At 36.1% G+C, this 24,344-nt stretch overlaps 3 protein-coding genes and 1 non-coding gene across 19 annotated transcripts; 1 reads left to right on the top strand and 3 right to left on the bottom strand.

Moving 5' to 3' along the window:
- Nucleotides 1-201: 201 nt before the first annotated feature.
- LOC114377599 (DDT domain-containing protein PTM-like) lies at nucleotides 202-9,032 on the top strand. Its single transcript, XM_028336192.1, has 9 exons — nucleotides 202-1,625; nucleotides 2,265-2,960; nucleotides 3,135-4,062; nucleotides 4,742-5,027; nucleotides 5,909-6,033; nucleotides 6,149-6,612; nucleotides 6,726-6,754; nucleotides 7,049-7,630; nucleotides 7,713-9,032. Exons 1-9 carry the CDS (start codon nucleotides 829-831, stop codon nucleotides 8,651-8,653), a joined length of 4,848 nt encoding a protein of 1,615 aa, XP_028191993.1. The 5' UTR covers nucleotides 202-828; the 3' UTR covers nucleotides 8,654-9,032.
- A 78-nt stretch (nucleotides 9,033-9,110) lies between these two features.
- Nucleotides 9,111-17,724, bottom strand: LOC114377600 (AP-2 complex subunit alpha-1-like). Of its 16 annotated transcripts, none has more exons than XR_003659120.1 (6): nucleotides 17,253-17,713; nucleotides 15,581-15,686; nucleotides 15,435-15,494; nucleotides 14,327-14,626; nucleotides 13,834-14,233; nucleotides 9,160-9,625 (listed from the first exon to the last, which is right to left on the bottom strand). XR_003659120.1 is itself a non-coding variant. In XM_028336193.1 (5 exons), the coding sequence occupies exons 1-4, from the start codon at nucleotides 17,382-17,384 to the stop codon at nucleotides 14,587-14,589; spliced, it is 240 nt and encodes a 79-aa protein (XP_028191994.1). In that variant the 5' UTR covers nucleotides 17,385-17,724; the 3' UTR covers nucleotides 9,220-9,625; nucleotides 13,834-14,586. The 16 variants fall into 16 exon arrangements, 1 of the variants encoding a protein (XP_028191994.1); XR_003659121.1 differs by lacking the exon at nucleotides 15,435-15,494 and having other exon boundaries at nucleotides 14,327-14,431; nucleotides 14,561-14,626; nucleotides 17,253-17,708; XR_003659116.1 differs by having other exon boundaries at nucleotides 14,327-14,431; nucleotides 14,561-14,626; nucleotides 15,435-15,686; nucleotides 17,253-17,708.
- Nucleotides 17,725-18,776: 1,052 nt separating this feature from the next.
- Nucleotides 18,777-18,858, bottom strand: TRNAS-GCU. The gene has a single exon. It is a non-coding gene; the product is annotated as a tRNA-Ser (tRNA).
- A 1,289-nt stretch (nucleotides 18,859-20,147) lies between these two features.
- On the bottom strand, nucleotides 20,148-23,163 carry LOC114376672 (UDP-D-apiose/UDP-D-xylose synthase 2-like). The gene is made up of 9 exons (XM_028334888.1): nucleotides 22,772-23,163; nucleotides 22,566-22,658; nucleotides 22,367-22,474; nucleotides 21,668-21,782; nucleotides 21,450-21,583; nucleotides 21,246-21,347; nucleotides 21,024-21,116; nucleotides 20,783-20,918; nucleotides 20,148-20,691 (listed from the first exon to the last, which is right to left on the bottom strand). The coding sequence occupies exons 1-9, from the start codon at nucleotides 23,039-23,041 to the stop codon at nucleotides 20,579-20,581; spliced, it is 1,164 nt and encodes a 387-aa protein (XP_028190689.1). The 5' UTR covers nucleotides 23,042-23,163; the 3' UTR covers nucleotides 20,148-20,578.
- Between the last annotated feature and the right edge of the window lie 1,181 nt (nucleotides 23,164-24,344).

The following is a 24,344-nucleotide window of genomic DNA, read 5'->3' on the forward strand; positions in this document are numbered from 1 at the left end:
GATGATTTGTTCTAAAAACTCTATTATCAACTTGCATTGATGTTATTCTTACAAGAAAAATATCTCTAATAATTTTCATCCTTTTATTTATGGTCCATAAAGTGAGGGAAAAAAGGGAGGGAAGCCTTTTAATTTTTAAATCTTATGCCTTCGCGGCATAATGGTTACAGGATTTATTTTTTCTTTGCATCCAAAATAAATTTTCATATGCAGCGTTTTAAAACACACTCAAACGAGTGTGCAGTGACGTCAAAACGATTCCCTTACTTACACACAACGAGTGACATGGAGACGACTCAGGTGTGCGCCAACTCGGACGAGACGAGTCAACCCACCCTCCGACTCGTCCAATTACACATAAGAACAGCGTAACTCGGTAACTGAGTCAGACACTAGAACAAACAAGCCAAACTAAAGAATCGCATTGTTCTTCATTCATTCATATTCTGCATCCCTTCACTAGTGTTGTTAATTGTTATCTCTTTCCTTTTGTGCCTCGTTCGCATCTTTTTATACCCCTCAGAATTACACTCTTCACTCCTCTTCAATAGTCCCTGTTTGAACCCTAGCAGCAGAGGTTCGATTCGTTCTTTGTTTTTCTCCTTTTTCAGTTTCTCACAAATCATTTCTCCATTTCTTTTCCCAATTCCCAATTTCCGTTCGCTCCACTCCTAGATTTCCATTTCCTCCGTCATTTTCCCTCACCGATTGCAGGATCTGATTGAACCCTAACTTTCTAATTGAAAGTTTGCTAGGGAAAAAAATCAGAGCCATTTCCTGTCGAGGATCTATCTGTCTTAGGGTTCCAATTCTACTTTCGATCAAACAATGGAACCGCCGGTTGCACGATCGAGAGGCCGCCCGAGGAAGCGGAGAAGAGAGGAGGAGGAAAAGAAGAACGAGAATGAGGCAAAGCGGCAAGCGATGGGGACGCGAGCCGTTGCATTGGTGGGAAAGTATGTGTTGAAGGATTTTGCCGGAAACGGAGTGTTTCTCGGGAAAGTCATTTTTTACGAGTGTGGTCTGTATAGGGTGAGTTATGAGGATGGCGATTTCGAGGACCTAGACAGTTCAGAGGTCCGTGCCATTCTCGTAAAGGACGACGAATTCGGTAAAGACATGGCGCAGCGGAGGGTCGTGCTGGAGAAGTTAGTGGCGAAGAACAGTGTGAAGGCTGAATTGGATAAAGGCGGTGATGAAGGGAAGAAGGAGGAATCGGCCGTTGAAGTGACCGGATCGAAAGGTGAGTCAGGGGCTGAGAACAATGGAGGGGAGGAAAATGATGACGATAATGAATCATCAAGTGACTCGGGCTTGGAGGGAAGCGAGCCTGGGATTGATGAGGAGTCACTGCCGCCGCTGCCGGAGTTTCCGTCGTCTTCCGGCACCATTGGTGTACCGGAGGAGTCTGTATCACTTTTGTTTGCTGTATACGGATTCCTCAGATCATTCAGCACTCGCTTGTTTCTTATGCCATTCACTCTGGACGAGTTTGTGGGTGCTGTGAATTGCCGTGTTCCGAACAGCGTGTTCGATGCCGTTCACGTTTCGTTGATGAAAGTGTTGCGGCGGCATCTGGAATCCCTCTCATCGGAGGGCTCGGAGATTGCTTCCAAATGCCTCGGGTAGTTATATCTATCATCCCCTATTATACTGCTGTTGGATTGTTTGCAAGAGTAATTTGTTTACACTTGATCTTAGTTATCAATTTTAGATCTAAAAACGGTATAGCGGGATAGCCAGAGTTCTAGGTAGCCGCAATTGCACCATTGTGGTGTGGAATTCCTTCAAGCCGTGATCGCAACACTGTCGGCTATTGCAGCTACAATGGGTGTCATGGTTGCGTCCTGCCTCCTGTTGTCATTGGCGAGTCTGTGGCCAATTGAACTTTTGAGTTAATATTATTCCAATTTATTCTCTTTTAGTTTTATTTGCGTAAAACTTAAATTTTTATACGTATATAATTGATATGGCGGATTATTGGCTTTCCACCATTTTCTGTGACAACATTGTTTTAGGGATACGAATGGGTATTGAAGCCTATATGGTTATATCATGATGATAGTGCTGTTATAGCATGCAAAAGACCTCTATTGTAACTGCAATGACTGCTGTTGAAAATCAGTCTGCTGTTTGAATCCCATTGTGACCCCACTACTCGGCTATTTCACAATAGGACCACTACAGCATGTCAGTGACTACCATTATTTTATTGTGTAAAATATTCAATATCTAATAAGATATTTTGTTTGATGTATTTGCAGGTGCAATGATTGGAGCTTGCTGGATTCATTGACTTGGCCAGTCTTTGTAATTCAGTATTTAGTCGTCAGTGGACACACAACTGCTCATGAATGGCGAGGATTTTACAAAGAGGTTGCCACTGATGAATATTATTTGTTGCCTGTGAGTAGGAAGTTGATGATATTGCAAATTCTCTGTGATAATGCTTTGGAATCTGAGGAGATTGTAACAGAAATGAACATTCGGAGGGAATCAGAGGTTGGGGTGGATTATGATGGAGAGGATATCCTTCCTTCAGAAGTTGGGCTTAGAAGAGTCCAGCCAAGATACGCCAATACTTTAGCTTGCGAGGATAAAGAAGCTACAAAGTTTGTTTCAGCTTCAAATGCTGTGAACCAACCTGGGAGCTCTGTTTCATATTCCAGAGATACAGAAGGCACTGAAGATGGTGATGTTGATAGAAATGGAGATGAATGTCGCCTTTGTGGCATGGATGGGATCCTGCTTTGTTGTGATGGATGTCCCTCTGCTTATCATTCAAGGTGTATTGGTGTGTTGAAAAATCATATACCAGAAGGGCCATGGTATTGTCCCGAGTGCAAAATCAATATGATGGGGCCAACCATTGCAAAGGGAACATTACTTCGAGGGGCAGAAATATTTGGAAAGGATTTGTACGGGCAACTCTTTGTGGGTTCCTGCGAACACTTACTAGTGTATGTTCAACACCTTTATACTTTCATTTATTATTGTTATGCTGGATCAGTGGGTAGTATTTCTGATGTTAATGAAATTTGAAGTTCAGTTCTAAAATCCTTAGACTTGAATTTGGGCTTAAACTTTTTATTATGCACTTCATCCTTATGATCTTTTATTGCGATTTATTGCAGGCTGAATATTGGGAATGATGAATTTTGTCATAGATATTACAATCTGAATGACATTCCCAAGGTTCTCAAAGTGCTTTATGGATCCACGGAGCACAGGGCTATATACCATGATATTTGCATGGCTGTGCTTCAATATTGCAATGTTCCAGAGAGTACTTTATTATTTCCTCCTTTGGGTGAAACCCCTCTAAGTCCTGCTACTCGATGCAATGGCAATGGTAGCAGCAACGAGTGCCCTCCTTCCAAATGCTCTTTGGTAAATGGTCAATTTTGTAATTATGACCATGCAAATGATTCAGCTCCTATAATTCTTTCTTCCCAAACCAAAGAAAGCACCCAAGCAGGTTTTGAAAAGTGTGAACGCAATGTAATCAATGATCCTGCATACATGGGTTTCTCTTATAAGCCTTTGTTGTACAATAATTACTATGCACATGGCTATTTTGCTGCATCAGCAGCTGCTAAATTTGCCCTTCTTTCCTCAGAGGAATCTAGATCAGATGGCCATGCATCAGACAATCAGAGGAAAAATGCATCTGGAAACACTTACTTGCAAGCAAAAGCATTCTCACTAACAGCTTCACGTTTCTTTTGGCCAAGTTCTGAAAAGAAGCCTGTGGAGGTTCCAAGAGAAAGGTGTGGCTGGTGCTTTTCTTGTAAAGCCCCTGCTTCAAGCAAGAGAGGATGCATGTTAAATCATGCTGCTCTAAGTGCCACAAAAAATGCTGCAAAAATGCTTGCTGGTTTTTCTTCTATAAGAAGTGGAGAGGGAGTACTCCCTAGTATTGCAACTTACATTATATACATGGAGGAATGTCTACATGGTTTAGTAGTTGGGCCCTTCCTAAGTGCAAGCTATAGAAGACAATGGCGTAAGCAAGTGGAACAGGCCACAACATTTAGTGCTATCAAGCCACTTTTACTTAAAGTAAGTGATTATTAAATTTTTAATTTTTTTTATTGCTATATTTTAATCTCTGCAAATAGTTCATTTGTTGTTGAAGGCACACATTGGCATTTAGCTAGTCTTGCATTTGTTATTTTGACTTATCTAGTTTCCCATGTAAAATATTCTTCCTGCAGCAGTTGATGCTGATTCAATGAGCCAAAAGATGCTGAATGACTTTTTATGGATGAACTCCATGATTGCTTTTCTTTGTTTTATGAATTTAGGGCTTTATAGTTTATACAGCTCTGTATCTCTTTTTGTTATGAAATTCAGCACTGGCACCAGGGACTAAATCTCTTGTGAATTAGTTGTTTAAGGATGGCTTTTACCTTTGATTGCCTTGCTGCTTTAAGTAACTTTATGTACTTGAGTAGATATGATGAGGATGGCTATTACATCACTTAAAGTTGTGTTGATGAGTTGGTATGATGTACTAGTTTTACATCACTTTGTAGCTTTTGGACTGTTGACAGTCAACTTGGTTGCTTTAAATAGTTTATGCTGATGTTGCTGCCTGTCAATGTGTTCCTTTTCCAGGATGGTATAATATTATCTTGCCTGTATTGGGAGTATCTCATCATGACATTTCTTGCTTGTGTCATATGAGCAACTTTGTTAATCCTTTATTTTCCAATAGCTAATAAATTTTCATTTTCAGCTTGAGGAGAACATTCGAACGATTGCTTTTTGTGGGGACTGGGTTAAGCTGATGGATGATTGGTTGGTTGAATTTTCCATGGTACAAAGTGCCACATCTACTCTTGGAACAGCACAGAAACGTGCACCAAGTGGTAGGCGTTACAAGAAGCGGTCAGCAAATGATGAAGCTACAGCTGAGGGTTGCCCTGAAAACTTTGTGTGGTGGCGTGGTGGCAAATTCACCAAATTTATATTCCAGAAAGCAGTCTTGCCAAAATCCATGGTCAGAAAAGCAGCACGTCAAGGTATTTTATTTTTAACCACACATTATACCAGAGTATAGGAAAGATAGAATAGAAATGAAGTAAAAATGAAACTTCTATTGAATAACAGAATAAGGTTCTCCCTTCTAACCAGAATAAGCAAGAGTTCAGGAATGAAGCTGAAAGAATAGACTAGGTCTCTGGTTGCCCTGGAATTTTGAGAGTTCTTGTTCTCCCCCTTAACTTCCCGGATGCACACGTTACCCTTACACCTGGTCCTCTCTTCCCTTTTTATACAAAGCCAATCCCCATTCCATGTGTAATTAACAGAATTTGTTCTAACAGACAGATTCTCAACTAACTGATCAACTTGCTTGTTAAGCATCAGAAGTGGGTCCTGTAATGGGCCCAAGTGGCCCAATAATCTTCGCAATTCTTCCTTCAAACATCCATTTTCCTAATTAATTTTTTGGGTTGAGTGGTGGGGTGTCTAAGCATGAGCTGTATTGAGGTTGAATCTTTTAAGGCTGTAGAACCAAGCTCAAAGTTTAGCTTGGCTTGATTTGAATTATGTTTTTATTTTAATTTATTGTTTTATGAACTAATTAATTATAAAATTTATTTCAACATTATATTTTTTTAATTAAAATATTACATTACGTGTATATGTTAGTTGAAATGACTAGTTAGCTTTCAAGCTGAATATTGGGTGTTCAAGATATATCTGAGTGTTCAACATACAATGGACTCACCTGATATAATCAAGGTTTAGATCAAGTTAGGCTGATGAGTCAGTCTACAAAGCCTATTGAATGTTTCAATTTGATTGTCTCCCCTGCTTTCCTGGATACTAGGGTTTGTGAATTCTTTTCTGTTTACATTATTAGGGAATAAAAACATGTTCTGTTTATTGTGGGGAACAGGTGGTTCACGGAAAATTTCTGGCATTTTTTATGCTGATGGCTCTGAAATTCCCAAGAGAAGCAGACAACTTGTTTGGAGAGTTGCAGTTCAAATGAGTAGGAATGCATCACAGCTGGCACTTCAGGTTCCCTATTTTCATCGAGTTATATTTCAAGCAATAGCTATAACTTTGTTTGGCTGTAAGCATACTGGATCTTGCAAGCTTGGTGACTTGATGAATATTTGATTATTTGCATCAGGTCAGATATCTAGATTTTTATCTCAGATGGAGTGATCTGATTCGTCCCGAGCAGAACATCCAGGATGGGAAAGGTCAAGAGACTGAAGCTTCTGCTTTCAGAAATGCAAATATTTGTGACAATAAACTTGTAGAGGGGAAAAGCTGTTATGGAATAGCTTTTGGGAGCCAAAAACATCTTCCTTCTCGGGTGATGAAAAATGTTTTTCAAATAGAGCAAGATCCAGAAAGAAAGGAAAAGTATTGGTTTTTCGAAACACGCATTCCTTTATATTTGATAAAAGAGTATGAAGAAGGTAATGGAAACATGCCATGTAATGAGGAGCACTTGAATACTGCATCTGAGTTGCTGTACAGAAGGCGGTTGAAGGCTATCTGCAAGGACATATTTTTGTACCTTACTTGCAAGAGAGATAACTTGGATGTGGTGTCATGTTCTGTATGTCAGATGGGTCTTTTAATTCGGTAATAACCCTAGCTTGATTACTCTTTCATTCATCACTTTTTTCCCCATCCTATTTTGCTCTTTGCATTTGTTTTCTTTGAAGATCATAATTCCTATTTGCTTTTTATTTCAGGGATGCTCACAAGTGCAATGCATGCCAAGGTACTCATTAATGATCCATCATTCTTACTTTATTTTGCTGTTAAGTTTTCAAGATAATCTTGAAATGTGAATGCTGTTTAGTTTTTTATTTAATGACTTGTCCATAATACAGGTATATAATATTTCTATATAATTAACAGCTACACACACAAACAACACTTTGTATTCATGTTGGAAATTTGAAATCCAAGACTAAAATCTTCTGGTTGATGTGAGAGATTAGAGGATGTGGTTATGATATCTTAGCATTTATATTATTCTTGTTCATAAATGTATCTTGTTGCTTGGTATTAGGTTACTGTCATGAGGGTTGTTCCACAAGATCAACAGTCTCGGCAAATGAAGTTGTGTACTTGACCACATGCAAGCAATGTTACCATGCCAGATTACTTGCTCAGAAAGAGAATAATAATGAATCGCCAACCAGTCCATTACTCCTACAAGGACGAGAGAATAACTCTGGGACATTTTTGAAGGGTTCAAGGCCTAAATCTCATGATCAAGTACTAAAATCTTCCAGGACAAAGGCTAATAATCCCAGCATGAAACAAGTTACTCCTGTGACAGCTTTGAAAGGAACAAAGGCTAAATATTATGAACAAGAACCAACTTCTCCCGGGACAAAGGATAATAATCATTTTGACATGCCTCAAGTTGCTTCTGAGGCCACTTCAACAGGAAAAAAACCTCGCAAAAATTGTTCTTGGGGTCTTATATGGCAAAAGAAAAATAATGAAGATACAGACAATGATTTCTGGCTCAGAAACATACTTTTAAAAGGGAGTTCAAACATGCCACAATTAAAACCTGTTTGTCACTTGTGTCGGAAGCCATATATGTCTGATCTGACGTATATTTGCTGTGAGACATGCCAAAGTAAGTATTTTTCTGTCGTAAATAATTGATAAAATGTTAAAGGTGATTATACTCATTTATCTGATGTGTTTGTTTTTCACAGATTGGTATCACGCTGAAGCCGTTGAACTTGAAGAATCCAAAATTTCTAGTGTGTTAGGCTTCAAATGTTCCAAGTGTCGAAGGATAAAATCACCTGTTTGTCCTTACTCTGATTTGAAGCCTAAGAGACAAGAGGGCAAGAAGTCACGCACAAAGACTAAAAAGAAAGAGCATTCTGGAGCAGATTCCAATTCTGGAGCAATCTATTATGGTATGAGAGAGTATGAAGCTGCTACTCCTGCCTTTCCAGTAGAGGATGGTTCTACTCCTGTCTTTAATGTAGAGGATGATCCTACTCACCTCTTTCCTGTAGAGGGTGATCCTACTCCGGTCTTTCCTGTGGAGGATGATCCTCTTCTTTTCTCTCTTCCGAGTGTTGAGCTGATAACAGAACCCAAGATGGAAGGGGATGTTGAGTGGAACAGTGTCTCTGGGCCAGGGCTTCGGAAACTGCCAGTGAGAAGGAATGTTAAGCATGAAGGGGACGGTGATGTTTCTTTTGGAGGTATGCCTGCAGAGGTATCTCTACCTTTAGAATATGCCTCTGCTGTTGACTTTGACAACAAGCTGCTGAATGACTCTGATAATGTAAACTATGATGATTACATGGATTTTGAACCCAATACCTATTTCTCTCTAACGGAACTGCTGGAGCCAGATGATGGTAGTCAATTTGAGGGATTAAATGTGTCTGGGGACTTGTCAGGATATTTGGAAAATTCTAGTACCCTTTTTCCTGAAGAATGTGGAGATGTTATAACAGAACCTACACTTTCCTTGCAAGACACCGGCTTTAGTTGTATGCAATGTTCACAAATGGAACCAGCCCCTGATCTCTTTTGTGAGATTTGTGGGATTTTGATTCACAGCCAATGTTCGCCTTGGGTTGAAGTACCATCTAGGCTTGGAAGTTGGAGGTGTGGGAATTGCCGGGATTGGTAATGCTGGTTTTGCCAGTGCTGTAGAATTTTGCTATCGATCATGCAAGCTGGTTGCAATTTGCTCACCATGGATGAATTGAATTCTTAGCTCTGCGACCTTGGGGGCAAGTGATGAGGGATGCTTTTCAACCTGCAGTCGAGGGTTTTCGTTGATGCTATGGAATCATGGGATATCGGCCGATTTTGTTCCCTAGTAAGTGGGATTGTTCTTCCCATTTCACCGTCCACGGAAATTTGCTCTGATGTCAGAGATAAGCAAATTTTTTTTAACAATGCTTCTTCTCTGATGCATTATTTGTATAGATTAAAATTAAAATTCACATTTTTTGAGTTCGGTCAAAATCAAGAAGCTGCACTCAGTTTAAAGCTCTTCTATACTACATTCTTGTTCATTTTCATTCCGTAATATTAGTTCGCACCCGAACGAGACCTGTAACAGGAAGCTTGCGTTGACTACCCGGACACAAATAATTATAATTTAACTGCAAATGCAAGGTTTTTGCAATCTTACATGAAACCCATAACTTATGCGCTTGAAAGCAAAAAATATTTACACTCTCCATCCTATTATTGAAACTAGTTTTTAGACGATGAAAAAAGTCTACTGTTGCAATTTGCTTTATAAGAGTCGGTACTTTTACAAACTATTATGTGCACCATAATCCAGTAAAAAGAGGAAGTATAAGAAAATTCGACTGCCAAAATCGGAGTTACTGGGCACCACTTAGCGCAGAAAGAATCTATAAAATGCCGACCAACTCAGAAATATCAAACACTCAGCTGGTAACCAACATGGCAACATCCATTGTTCATCTCAATACTGTCATATAAGTGCAGCCAGCATTGCTCCAGGGTCTGTCAATGATTCAGGAGTGCTGGCTATTTGAGCCATTGGAGGTTCTTACATAGGTTATCCCAAAGCAACTGTCATTCGCAGCTGTCTTCTGTCTGCTGGATCTGTTTCAATTCTTGTCTGAACACCATTTATAAATAAAAATGTATAAATAATTACGTTTCAGAGATCAATGCAACATCATTGCTAAGTTCAACTATGAATGCATAGCAAATCTAATAATGTTGACAATCAATTAGCAAAAACAGTTACTCTTAGGAAAACTATCTCATGTCTTATCCCTGTCTGCATGCTTAATGAAAAAGAAAAACAGAAATGGCAGTCAAAGAAAATGATCATTTGATGTCTCGAAGTTGGAGCAGATGAAATTGCCTTCTTTCATTATTTTCATAAGATTACATCAAGAATTGTAGATTAAACTTCTAGCAGGAAACACGATGAAATGTGTAGTTCAACATATATACTTACTAAATCTTAAAGCTTTAAAGGTGGTCCAGAAAGTGATTTCCAATGAGGGAAAAATTCTTCAGCAGATACAGGTATAGGCTGAAGAAACTTATTTAGGACAGCTGGAAGGCAAAGTTTGGCATTGATCTATGAAAGGGCACAGATGAGAATGCTATCACATGTTGAACCCAGGGGTTCATAATTGTTGCATGTAAAAAATTGAACTCTTTTCCCAAACTTTAGAAACTGTGTTTGGCATCGATTCTGGTAGAGGGAAAGAATCCCATCATTTTTCAAGTTGGTAATATAGAACACAGGTTTAAATATATGTACCATATTGTTATCAAACTTGTACGAGAAGTCAAGAACTGCTACATCCCTGCTTGGGTGGTGGAGATCAATGATTTCTAGTGGACATTGTACCAATGCAACCAAAAGAGGATTTTTTTTTAAAAAAATAAAATAGAAAGCAATAGTTCACAGTAACAATGGTTTCTGACCTGTGACTGCGGAGGTATGGTTTCTGGTACCAGTGAGAGCTCCACAGGAGGCACAATATTAAAGCTTGAACAGAGACAAGAGGAGTGAGAGCTCCGCAGGAGGCACAATATTAAAGCTTGAACAGAGACAAGAGGAGAAGTATTATTGTTGCCCAACAAAAGAACCAGACGCCCATGATGAGTCCTCCACTCTGAGCCACAACTTTTTATTATTATTTTCAAGTCTTTTGATTATTAGATTGTTATTGTAAGTTATGCCTACTTTATGGTTATTATTAGGAAGTAAAAATAAACTCTTTAAACACTTTGTTTGACAATTTTTGATGAAATTTCATATTAGACACATTTAAGAGAGTGTCTCTCTTGGTTCTTGTGTGAAACCTTATGTTTTTATCAAAGAATTCTATTCTTTGTGATGAATCATCCTCAATTTATCAATCATTCAAGATTGAGGCGTTGTTATTTCCATCTCCTTTTCTAATTCTTTTGTTTAACTCTATATTATTGTTTCTTCTTCATTTGTTTTATTCACGAGTCTATCTTTCTTTCCTGAATTCTATCTATTATTAATATCTTTTTATTCCTTTTATATATATTATCAAAAAATTAGTGGAAAAAAGAAAGAATGAAAGTGAAAAAAATCCAATTTTCAAATTTGGAGCTTAAATTCTATTAGAATCCAGATTTGAATAATTGAAGTTGTTAGGATTTGAATTTGTTTTCAAATTTGAAGCTAAAATTCTGTTACAATCTAGGCTTGATAATTGAAGTTGTTAGGATTTGAATTTATTTTTCAAATTTGGAGCCAAAATTCTATTACAGTCTAGATTTGGATCTGGCCAATCACTAATTTGCGTTCAAATTTGAATTTTGTGCCAAAAAAGTGCAGAGATAAAAAAAAGAGAGTAAAGTAAAAAGTTATGCATTGACAGTTGTTTCCCTTCAAGTTTTCACATACCTATATTTCAAAAAAAAAATTGCGTCAGGTTGGTTATTTACATCTAGTTTAGTTCAATCTTGGGACAATCCGTTTCTTGATTCTGGAGTCCTCTAGTTTGTCTTCTTTGACATTCCTTTTATTATTTTTGCTTGTCTCTTAAATTCCTTATTTTTGTCTTGAAGTATTTCTATTCTTGGCTTCTTGAGTTGAGTTTTGATTTGTAACATATTTCACATTGAATACTTCATGATTTTGAGCTTGAAGGTTCTGCTTAAGAGCCGAAGAAGAGCAAGAATGGTAAAAGCCAAGAGTACATATTATAAAAGAAAAAGCCTTAAAAGAGTAATACATGAGTGAACTTAAGTGAAACACTAAATTGAGTAGTGAGGTCCTATTCTGTTTATTACTTGTGCACTAACTTTTCCTTGTAGGTATGACTTCTACAAGTGGAGATGCTACTCCACCATCTCTAAAAATCACAAGGCTCATGACGGAGATGATTAAACTTGTGATCAAATAAGAAGAATGAGTTATGAAAATGAAGAAAGGATGGAGAGAATGAAAAAGGAGAATGCGGAGGATTTGGGAAGAATACACGAGAGTAATTAAACTTTAAGTGTGAGGATTGAAAATATAAAGCAAAGAAGAGAAGACAAATCATCTAATTCTTCTCATGGAGAATATGAGGGGTTTGAAGAGGATGAGGGAGGAAGGAGGAATGAGAGGTATAGGGAGAGAAGAAATCATAGAAGATATGAAAGTAAGCAAAGAGAGGAAGGGATTGAGGGAGTGAAGGTGAAGATCCCTACTTTTAAAGGGACTTACGATCTGGACGTATATCTTGAGTGGGAGATGAAAGTCGAGCAAGTCTTTGTTTGCTACAACTACAATGAAGAGAAGATCAAATTGGCCTCCCTGGAGTTTGAGGGATATGCCTTACTGTGGTGGAACCAAGTGAGGAGTGATGTTGAGAGGATGAAAAGACCTTTGATTTATACTTGGCAAGACATGAACAATGTTTTGAGAGAGAGAGATTTGTGTCGTCCTATTATGGGAGAGACCTTCACAACAAGCCCCAAAGACTAATTCAAGGAAATAGGAGTGTGGATAAGTATTACAAAGAGATAAATATTTTTTTGATTAGGGCTCAAATTGAGAAGTCTCAAGAGGCCACCATGATAAGGTTTCTGTATGGTCTCAACAGAGAGATCCAATCATCAATCATCAAACTATCAAGGGGGAACAACACTTAAAGAGGAAACAAATATACAAGAAATCCTCCTATGACTCTTCAATTGGAAGGATAAGGAGACATTCAAGAAGGAAGGAGGATCTTCATTCAAATCTCATGAGAAAGGTACTGCACTTAGTAAAAATAATTCTAACCCTACTCTCACTTCTTCAAAAACGAGTTATATTAAATGTTATAAGTGTTTGGGAAAGGGTCACATTGCTTCCCAATGTCCTAATAAAAGAACTATGGTTGCTTGGGTAATGGGGATATCACTAGTGCATCTTCTTAGCTCTTCTAGTTTTTCTAGTGAGAGTGGAAGTGGATGTGATGTACAACACCCGAAAGGTGATCTTTTGATGGTTAGGATGTTAGTGGGGAGTGTGTGCAAGGATAGAAATGAAACTCAAATGGAAAACATTTTTCATACTAGGTGCATGGTTATGCGAAAAATATGTTCTTTGATTATTGATGGAGATAGTTGCACTAATGTAGCTAGCCTAAGATTGATTGAGAATGATTGTAGATAGACAAGTTTGATGTTGTCCCTATGGAGGCTAACCATCTTTTACTTGGAAGACCTTGACAGTATGATAGGGATGTTGTCCATAATGGTGTCACAAATAAATTTTCATTTGTACATAAAGGGGAAAAAGTTACCCTCACACCTTTGTCTCCAAGTGAGGTTTTTGAAGATCAAATAAAAATGAGAGTGAAAAGAGACCAAGAGAGAAAAGAAGAGGAAAACAAAACTGATAAAAAGAGAGAAAAACATGAAATGAGAGAAAAGAAAAATAAGAGTGGAGATAAAAAAAAAAGTCACATTGTAAAAAAAATAAAAATCAAGAGGAGAGACAAATACAGAGCTTGTTCATGAGAGAAAAAAAGGTGAAAAGAGTGATGCTAACTAGACAACATATGCATTTACTAATGTCCCAAGATTACTGTTTGTCTTCTATTGCTAGTTCTTTGCCTTTAAATGTGGAAGAATTATTGAAAAAGTATGGGGATGTCTTCCCCAAAGACACCCCTCATGGGTTGTCTCATTTGAGAGGGATAGAACACCAAATTGATCTCATGTCAAGAGTTTCCATACCAAATAGGCCAACATATAGAAGTAATCCAGAAGATTTTGACCCATCTTATATTGACAAAAATCATATTGTAAAAAACAACATAAAAAAAGGTGTAGGTAGAGGGAAGAACTAACCACATTTGTACTGGGGATCGGCATCTTTACAAGGCTAAGTTGGCTGACAGGTGGAGTTCCATTAACAGGACATTGATCAGTTACAAACAAGGCTAAGTTGGCTGACAGGTGGAGTTCCATTAATGGCACTTTGCTCTGTAGCATCGACATCAGTATCCTCAGCCTTTTTTATCATTGCAGACTGAACTCAAAATAGAACAGTCCTTTGGACCCCATGACGACTAAACTGATCAAACAAAACTGTAAAACAAATGACTGCAATAGTATAGCAAAAATACCTGCCGCTTGGGGAATTTAGGCATTTCAGCCAATATATCCATTAGAGATGCACCTTTTTCTACTCAATGCACAATATTCAACAGCTCGTTGCTGTATCTCAACTTCAATGCAACTATCATATCTAAAACATTAGAAAATGATTTAGAAGAACCTATAGCATTATGACAAACCTTAGAGCTATACATAATAAATAAATTGCAGAGTTAAATCTCACTTCTTAAATATTGCCTATATCTGATTCTGTAGCTCAGGCTCTGCTGGTTGAGTGTGCATAAGAATTTTAGCATATTTTGAGAGAAGAATAGGAATGGTAAAAGTCCTGAAAATAATGCCTGTCTCATAAGGTATCCAGGCTAAATGGAGTCCAGCTACGAATAATTTGAGGGAAATGGTCTGATTCCCCTTACGATACAGTAGGAAGCTTCTCATGTATAATGTTAAATATTACCTTTGGACTACATCCAGGTTGTCTAACTAGAAGGTGTCCAAACTCCCCAAGGATATATTCACTAACCTGTTGAAGTGTATGAAGATGAGAAATAGATATTAACTTCATACTGGATTAAAATCAGACCTCAGGCTATGTCCCAGTGATTTGATAAAATAAAAAATGATTTAGTGACAGTAAATATGACAATACAAAGGAAAGTTCATGAATAAACAGAAAAAAAATAACATTCAATCTAACTACCTAGTTCTCTAGCACTGTCCTCTCTCTAACAGTAATTTTAGTTTTACTACCAGAAAATTCGAACTGAATGAAGGAAAATATTCTAGAGAGATTTGGACGGACATAACAAACTGCTAATCAAATCTCACAATGGAACTCATAACGAATACTCTCGTAAGCTATTAGGTGAAGACAAATGAATAGTTCTATACCAACATGCCCTTTCATTAATAGTGCTTTGGGCTTGAAGTGGAGACAATGCACAGCCCACCTAAGTTGTGAAATGCAACATTTATTTATATTTAGTAGAACAGAGGAGATATGAATCAAACTCTTGACCATTTGATCCTAGACATCTCTTTCACAAAGATTAAGCAATTCGGTGAAAACTAACGAGTGTTCTAACAGCCCATCCCTTTCCAATGAAGGCAGGTGAGCTAAACAGAATTAAACAAGAAATACTTTTTCTCATATTTTTGCCTCCTCATGAACATTTAAGTCATCTTTCTTTAACATGAGTAAATGCCTCCCATGAACATTCTACAATTTAGAAACCACCATCACTAAATGATACGTTAAGTCATAAACAGATAAATCTTATGCAGTATCTACTAATGCCAATTGAAAAGCATTGAATGATCATCGTCTTAACCATTGTTTCATGTATAGCAGGTTTGTCAAGATACTCTCGAGCTTTTGCTGCAGTGTAGGGCTGATCAAAGACATAAAAAGTGGCTTCCAGCAATCTGTATACAAACAAGGAACAAGTACAATACTTGCTACAAATTTCAAACTCACCTGTAGGTCTTCATTGTTTGTAACAAATTGCACCACACAAAACCAAATGTCATCACTAATAAATTCTCCAGCCTTGTCAATTAACTGAAGAATAACATCAACATACCTGTAAAATAAAAATGGTAAGGCATCAATATCAATATATAAATAACAACAATAAGTCTGCTTCATGATGGCTTGGGAATTATTTAACTACAGGTCTATTCTGTCAAATGCTGCACAAAGTTTACATTTCCTGTCATCAGAAATGTTCAGAAATCAATGATTTATAGTTCATGTTCAAAATGGAAACAAACTAGTTCAGGTAATCGGTCTTTCACAAAAGTTTAAATTCTTCCATACATTTTGGCCCTAGGAATCTTAGTGTTAACATGCTTTTCAACAAGAGATTTTATTGAGAAAAGAAAAAAGGTGCAAAAACTGAGCACAGAGCATCCTCTGGGAAAAAAAAAAAACGACTCATTCCTTCTGTTTATTTCTTTTGATTAGAAAAAATACCCAATCACACAGTGACGCTGCTAGAAACCAAAACATTGGGCATGCTCTTCCAACAAAGATTTAGAAATACATCAGTAGTTTGAAACATAATTAAATACCTAAAGTAGTCACCCCATTGTCCTTGGTTCATTAGATTTAGATGTTATATAATAGTCAATAACTCTTATAAGAGTATACTTACTCTGTTACTCGATGTAGTTTTATTTTTCTATCAGCTTGCTGTTAAGTCTAACTATGGTGCTGACCAAAAAAAAAAACAGTCTAACTATGGTCAGTAGTTAGTCTGTTAAGTAGGACAATCAGCATTCAGCAATCAGTATGTTTCACTTGAAGTTAGCCCAGAAAGTAACTGTTACTGCTTGCAATTTGCAAAGCATTTTACTGAATTTGGTGAAACTATAAAGCATTGGCCTTCTCGTAAACTGAAAACAACACAAAAGTGCAGTGACAGACAAATACTAACTCTGAGGCATCACCAATAAAATTTTCCAGAGTTTTAGGAACCAATGACAGGCTCACCAAACAATTCTAGCAGTCAACATCAACTACACCAAGTATCCGTTTGGGTAAACAACTTAATCAAACACTTACTGAATAAATACGTACTTATCATGCAAACGCTTGTATCTAAGTTGTTTTTATAATCTGTATAAATGTGGTTAATAACTTAAGGACATATTAGGAGCTATTTTCGTAAGCTTGTGTCATAAGTTCAAATAAGTTGTAAATAAACTATTCCAAACGGACCCTAACACCCAAGCACAAAGTGTTATAGTAAATAATTAATACTTGCATTCATATCAAGTTGAAGTTAAGCAGCCAAAGAGACACGAGAAGCAGATATTCAACCAATCATGGACCTAACAGTATACTCAACAGACACCTGAAACTGAAAGGATGAGAAAAAATGCTGATCTGTCCGCACACTCCACAATACACAAGTTACCACTAGGGTATTTGTTACACAGATACATACATACACGTCATTGTTCATCAAACAGTAACTTACGATTCAAGTCACTTATACATGTTACGAACAATGCAAAACAAATTATAACAATAATTTCCCGCGCGAACGACAACACACATTGACGTCACAAACTGGGAAACTCATTGCGGGAAAAATCAAACGCAAGTTTCTTGAAATAAAAAAATGAGGAAGAGAAACCCTAACCTTCTCGGTTTTGAAGCGCTTTCGGATGTTGCCAAGTTCCTTGTCGACGCGGAGCCTCACCTGTTCCTTGTTCTGACAATTGCGGATGTCGCTGACGAAGACGGAGAGACCTCTCATTCCGGACAACGCCATCGCCGGTCAGAGCCTCCGCCGCGAGGGAGCGGAGCGCCGCCCTATCTCTCTTCTCAGGCCGCAGAAGGATCCGGCAACGCAATTCGAGTTCGATGAGATTCAGATTCAGCTCCGATTCATAACGGAAAATGCGCAGAGAGAGTGAGAGGGAAAGAAGAGAACGAGAGAGAGAAAATGGAGCGAGTGAGAAATGAGAATCAAAAACTGGAAAACCCGCCGGCGGTACGGTGCGGTGCTGGAGTGAACCATGCTAACCGATTGTGACACCGGCAATTTTGCCTCGTCATCGTTATTATCCCTCACCTAATGTTTTTATGGTTTTTTTATTTATTTTTAATAGGGCCGGTACAAAATAATGCTTTTATTTTTTACTATTATTTTTTTCTGATTATCATGTTTCGTTTTCTCTCTCGTTCGAGTCAAGGAGATATCTTGCCTTGATCAAAGTCAAGAAAAACTACACGAATGTAAATCCAATCTCAATTTCAATCAATCTCTGTATAACACAAAATGTTCTTATTGTAGCACACTTTATATTTCTATTGTTAGAGTTTTTTTTAAGGAATATTTTTTAAAATTTGATTAATATAATGAGTTAGGTTTTGAAAGTGATAGTAAAACATAATAAAAATATGAAAAAATGGATATATATATATATATATATATATATACTGATATAGTTTAATTAATTTGTGTCATTTTGAATATATGTTGATCAATTTATGCTTTTATTTTATTTTTTTGTGTAATAATATTTGAGGCTAAAGAAGTATATATCATTTTAAGTCACATGTCAATCAAGTTATATACAATTATGAATATTAGATAATCAATTGAATCATTGTCTAGATCACGTTATCAGAATAAATGACATCAAACACTTTAATCTTGTCATATCAATGTTACTAATATAATTGATTAGGATACATACCTGAATATCTTGAGATAATAATTACATTGATTACAAAAAATCATCCCTAAAATATCACTTTCCAATTAAATTTAATAAAAAATATATAACCTAACACTTATCAAGATGTCAGACAAATTCACTTTCTCACCTGAATGTGCAGCATAATACGATTATATATACTTAGTCAAAACATTTTGTAAAAAACAAAGAAAAAAAGATAAAAGCAGATTGGTGGATGGCATTTTTTTTTAATTTCCTTTTTTTATGTGAATGAAGGCTATTTCAACAAGTGGGGCCTTCTTTGCCTCGGGAGATGCTTCAACGAGGCATTCCAATTCTCCAATTATTCTGATATGATTATGAATTATTATAACAATAATCAATATGATTGATCAGAGTTTTCAAGGTTAAAGAAACAAACCTCAGTCAAGAAGGAAAAAACGCGATTGGCAAGAGACGCAATAAAAAAAATTTGTAAACGTCGCCTGAGAGATTCGAACTCTCGCGGGGAAACCCCATGTACTTAGCAGGCACACGCCTTAACCACTCGGCCAAAGCGACGTTGTTGATGCATAACTGAAAGTTATAATCATATCGTTTTTAGCTCGGCAAAACAAGAAAGTTATAATGGTAGTAATTCTATAAAAGATATTGACAAATATTTCTTATAGATTTTATTTTCACATCTATAATTATTCGTAATTGTTAAGAAAATCATTAATTTTTAATTAAAAGTGGATATCTTTGATTTTTATGACTGAGTATAAAAATGAAGGCTAGAATCGAGTATTTTAATCCTAGGATAAAGAAAAAGAAAAACGCACGTGCATGCCAACATGCATAATTGAGCTAGTGTCACAACAACTATATATTCACGACAAAACAAAATGTAAAATTGAACTGTTCACAACATGGGATGGTTGGCAAAGAGTATCGTCTAAACATATAAAATTATGCCTCTTATAGGTAATTATATGAATATAATTATGACGGTGTCACTAAACATGCACTCTTGATTGCTATTTAGAATATTCATTCAAAAGAGCATAGTATTGAGCAACAATTTTGGAAGCAGTTTTCAGAAATGTCAACAAAATCAGTTTTTTATCCTCTTTACAAAGGGGTGTTTTATAGAAACTTAAGGACCTAAAGCTAAATTATTAGGGAGATTTTGTAATATAAATAATTAAATACATTAATCTTTTAATTTTACAAAGTCATGGATTAATTGGATAAGCACCAAAACCAATACTCAATCCTTTAGTCTCCTATACTTAAGCAAAAAGAGACTTAAAGTCGGTCGGATAACCATGAGAACGGTACAACTTTAAACTTATTTTAATTAAAATTAATTTTACAAAATTAAAATCAAGTTTACAAAATCAATTTTAAAGTCAAAATTACATAATACTCGCTATAATTTAAAATTTCTTCTAAATTCACACGACATTCCTGAATGTTAGAAGATTAGTTTTAATCCAGCCAGAATATTCAATTATCTGACCAAATTCATGTAAGATAGGATAAGGTATCGCAATGTAAAATTCTGACATTTTTTTTATTAGTACTATATTACTTCTACTATTGTAGATTTGTGACCCACTTAGTCCGATGAACATGGTAGTGGAAAAGTTGTTATCATTTCTTAAGCATCGCTATTATTGAGTTTTGCTAACAAATGTCATGAGAACACTGATTACATATTAGATATACTCTATTAAATAATTATAATTAGTAGTAAACATTAAATAATTAAATAACTATTAAAATATCCAAAAGTCGAAAAAATCTTAGATGAATAGACAGAGTACCGGAATAATCCCAGATGACAACAATAAGGAAAATTAGTATTTAGTAACAAAAAATATCCATAGTATAAATTAATGACAATTATTTAGAACACATGGCTTAAGGTCAAACAGAATGATACAACTTACAGCTGATCTGGAAAGACAACAAAGCAATGAATCGAGAGATCCCTAAAAACACAGAAAAAACGTCTTCCCTAGTATATAAAGTGCCTCAACATCATGTTTAGCAGCGCATGGTCTCTACATTAAAATTACATAGCAGCACAGATTGCCCTATATATAAATTCCTACTTCTCCAGGAACATACACCAAGGCATTGGGGCTTATGTGGGCTATATTGCCTACTGGCTAACGAAACCAAAAGGAGGAAAATTTGCGATTTTATATAAAACCAACCAGTAAAATATGGCAGAACACTTGGGCAAGAACACCCCTTCTCAAAGGTAGCACATCACCATCACTGTAAAAGCTTAACTTGCGAGGGGTTTTGCAATGACTTTCTTAACGGCTTCAGCATATGTCCTGTGCTGATATGTCAGAGTGGATTCAAGCAGGTCCCAAAGTGAAGTCTTAGGATTCCATCCTGAGAGGAGAAGCAATGACCATTAACAAGAAAAGTAAGTTACAATCTTAAGGGGTCAAATATGGTTAAATTAACGACTGAGTAAACCTACCAAGCTGCTTGTTTATTATGGTCATGTCAGGGATTCTCTTGTCACTGTCATCATATCCCTCACCATAAAATTCTTTTGAGCTCACATCAATGGTAGGTGTTTCAGCAGTTTGTTCTCCACTTACCTTTGAGTAAACCTGTATATAGAAAATAATGGAATAACAATTGATTCATGAATTCCCATAACAACATGCCTAAATTCTAACAGTAGTCACATAACAATAAAAAGTTGATCATTCCACCTGAATCATTATTTCAGCAAGCTGCCTAACAGTGACCTCATTGTTAGGGTTGCCCACATTAAATATGTGGCCATTGGCCCTGGCAGGGTTTTCCTGTTAACAGGTCATAACACTCAGTGGACCAGCTGACAACAACAATAATTGAACATGAAAAAATATCACATGAATCTGTATTTAAAACACAAACAGTCCCAAAAATAAAGATAGGACATTAGAACGTACAATCATCAACAAGACAGCTTCAATAGCATCTTTAATGTAAATGAAGGTTCTCTGGGACTGGCCACCGTCCACAAGCTTGAGGGGCTCTCCTCGGAGAAGATTCTGCAGACAAAGGAAAACAGAAAATTTGAACAAATTTTCAAAACTCCGGCTAAAATATCAACAAACTTCAACAAAAAGCAATAGCAAAAGTAAGTAACTGACATTGCTAAAGCAAGCAAGAACCCGAGGAACACCCTCACTTGGACCATCAATCCCAGGAATGAAATCCATTCGAGGTCCAATCCAGTTAAATGGCCTTACAATTGTGAACTCCAAGCCATTTTCAGCACCCTCAGCTGCCGATGATCACACACTAGTAAGAATTATCAAAATTGAAAGAAAAAAACATACACCAAAACAAAAAATACAAATCAACTCACCAAAAATCAGCCTCTCAATCAACTGTTTTGCACATGCATAAGACCACCTCTGCTTCTCGATAGAACCAAAAATGCAAGGAGATTCGTCTTCTTTAAGAACATAGTATGCCGGATCCTAACAAAACATTGCAAACAAAACAACACATCTCAGCTCAATCTCATCACAAGAAAGAAACAACAACCAACCCAACCAACCCTTGCTCCCAATACAAAACCAGAAAAATTAGATAGCGACAAATGATTGCAAAATTGAAAAAAATCCAACCCAAAACTGATCCTGAAGAAGGAAGAACCAGAAAGAGTAACTCATGAAAATTCACAACACCTAATTAACAACCCAAACGAAAATGAAAATCGCACACAACCAACATCTGCCAATAAGGAATGCAACCACAAAATAAATACAACGCCAAATTCATCAAAAAGAACAAAATCACAACACGTCCACCTCCTCTAACTAAAATCCAAACGCAAGTGAAAAAAAGTCCAAAGTCAACATCGTTCAATAACAAGGCAATTATTAATCACACTAATCACAACCTAAATCCAAATCCAATTAGCCACATGACGCCACAAAATCCACGTCACCGACAAATTCCAAAACCAACGCAAAACGCAAAAGCACAACTCACAAAGCACAGATCTAAAACGCTCTTCAAAAGAAAACGGTTCGATAATAAAATTCAAAAGAAAGGTTACCTTGCGAAGAGGACTATCTTTAGGGAGAAAGGCTCCAATCGTTTTCCCGTACACTTCGCAAGTGGAGAAATGGATAAGGCGCTTGTTGTTCTCGGAACAGTATTTCACCTACAAAGCACAAAACGACGTCGCATAGAACTCAAACCCTCAAGATTCAGCGTTTCACATTTTCAATTTGAACAGGTGGTTAGTTAGTTACCACGGGGAGCGCGTCGATGAAATTGCTGTAAATGGTGTCGAGAGGGCGAGTGTTGTAATCCGCGGGAGTGCAAATCGCAGCCAGATTAATAGTCTGAAAGAGAGAGACACAAAGTGAGGTAGAGTAAATGAATAATAAAACAAAAAATGAAAGATAGGGAGTAAAGAGAATAAAAAGAAAAGAAAGAGAAATGATGTTATTATTACGAGATCTGCCATCTTGATGAGGCCTTCGAGGCGAGAGTCGTGTTTGATGTTGAGGCGGTGGAAGGTGATGCGGCCAGCCCAAGGGAGGGGGGAATCGGCGGGATCCAGGAGGTGTTTGATCTTGTCGCTGTAGACGTCGAGGGCGAGGACGGTGTGAGGGGTTTCGGACATGAGCTTCTCGCAGAGGTGCGACCCGATGAACCCGCCAGCGCCGATCATGCAGATCGTAAGTGGCTTGATGGGGTTACCATCCAGATCCACTCGCGCCATTGTGATTGTGAAAGAAGAAGAAGAAGAAGAAGAAGAAGGAATGTATGAGAATGAATTGGTGATGGTGGCGGTGAATTTTAACGGGAGTGAGCGAGTGATAATATATAGAAAGAATGGAATTGAAGCCAAGAAGAGTGGTAATGGTAATTATTTAATTAAATAATTATTTATTTATTAATTTAACAAGAACGTGTATTTCTTTTTCCTACTGTGACACCCGCCTCCCATACGTTCCTTTTCGTACATTAGTACTTACTCAGAACCAGTCTCCACGCGCCTTTTTGTGCTTTACTGTCTACTCGCTCCGCATGCCTCCCGCGATTATTTATTTTCTTTAAATTACTTAAGACTGCTAAGTAAAAAAACTAAATTATAATTTTAAATACACCAAGTAAACTCACACTCCTTTATTTGTAAATAAATTAATAAATCATTAATACACTTATTTTATTTAGTTAAATATATTATTACTTTTTATATATCATTAGTCAAGAGTTACTAATTTTTTTCAAATTAACAAAATTTTAGAATTAAAAAATATTTAATATATAAATATTTTTTAATTTTATTTTATATCATTTATATGTTTTTATTTTGAATATTTTACATATTTTATTTTTATTTTAGCAATTTGAAATTTATAATTAAAAATTAATATGTAAATTACTTATATAATTTTTTAAAAATTAATTTTAATATACAAATTATTTTAATCTAATTATTGATGTAGAATTAAAAATATTTATTTATTAAATTTTTTTATTTATAAACTTTTATAATTTTTAAAAAATAACTCATGACTTATTACACATAAAAAATACTATTAATATAATTAATCGAATAAAGCAAGTATTTAATTGTATTGTCTACTAATAATTTTACGTAAATAATTTGTATATTAAAATCAATTTATAAAATATTAGGTAAATAATTTACATATTAATTTATGAAATTTAATTATAAATTAATAAAATAAAATAAAAATATACAAATGATGTAAAATAATATTAAAAAGATTTATATATTAAATATTTTTTAATTTATAAATTTAGATAATTTGAAGAAAAAAATAATAATTCTTGACTAATGATACATAAAAAATAATGCTAATATAAATAATTAAACAAGCAAGTATTTTAATGATTTATTGTTTATTTTATGAATAAAGGATCTTGGATTCAATTGCTATTAAGATATTTTTTATTTTTTGCTTTATTTAATTTTTTTCACATAAGCGTCGTGTGAATAAGTCAAGTGATGAAAGGATCAAGATTATTTATTTTGGAAAACAGAAGATTAAATG

This window comes from Glycine soja, chromosome 11 (genome assembly GCF_004193775.1).
Source record: "Glycine soja cultivar W05 chromosome 11, ASM419377v2, whole genome shotgun sequence".
Lineage (NCBI taxonomy): Eukaryota > Viridiplantae > Streptophyta > Magnoliopsida > Fabales > Fabaceae > Glycine > Glycine soja.

What these genes read in the sequence shown, in the direction of transcription:
- LOC114377599 (XM_028336192.1), top strand. Translation starts at nt 829, where the DNA reads ATGGAACCGCCGGTTGCACGATCGAGAGGCCGCCCGAGGAAGCGGAGA. An exon ending in TCAAGCCACTTTTACTTAAA is followed by an intron (nt 4,063 to 4,741) that starts GTAAGTGATTAT and finishes TTTCATTTTCAG; the next exon opens with CTTGAGGAGAACATTCGAAC. An exon ending in CAGATGGGTCTTTTAATTCG is followed by an intron (nt 6,613 to 6,725) that starts GTAATAACCCTA and finishes TTTTTATTTCAG; the next exon opens with GGATGCTCACAAGTGCAATG.
- LOC114376672 (XM_028334888.1), bottom strand. Translation starts at nt 23,041, where the DNA reads ATGGCGCGAGTGGATCTGGATGGTAACCCCATCAAGCCACTTACGATC. An exon ending in AAGATAGTCCTCTTCGCAAG is followed by an intron (nt 21,783 to 22,366) that starts GTAACCTTTCTT and finishes ATGTTTTGTTAG; the next exon opens with GATCCGGCATACTATGTTCT. An exon ending in TTGCTGAAATAATGATTCAG is followed by an intron (nt 20,919 to 21,023) that starts GTGGAATGATCA and finishes TTCTATATACAG; the next exon opens with GTTTACTCAAAGGTAAGTGG.
- LOC114377600 (XM_028336193.1), bottom strand. Translation starts at nt 17,384, where the DNA reads ATGGCGTTGTCCGGAATGAGAGGTCTCTCCGTCTTCGTCAGCGACATC. An exon ending in CTGCTATACATGAAACAATG is followed by an intron (nt 14,627 to 15,434) that starts GTTAAGACGATG and finishes ACACTTCAACAG; the next exon opens with GTTAGTGAATATATCCTTGG.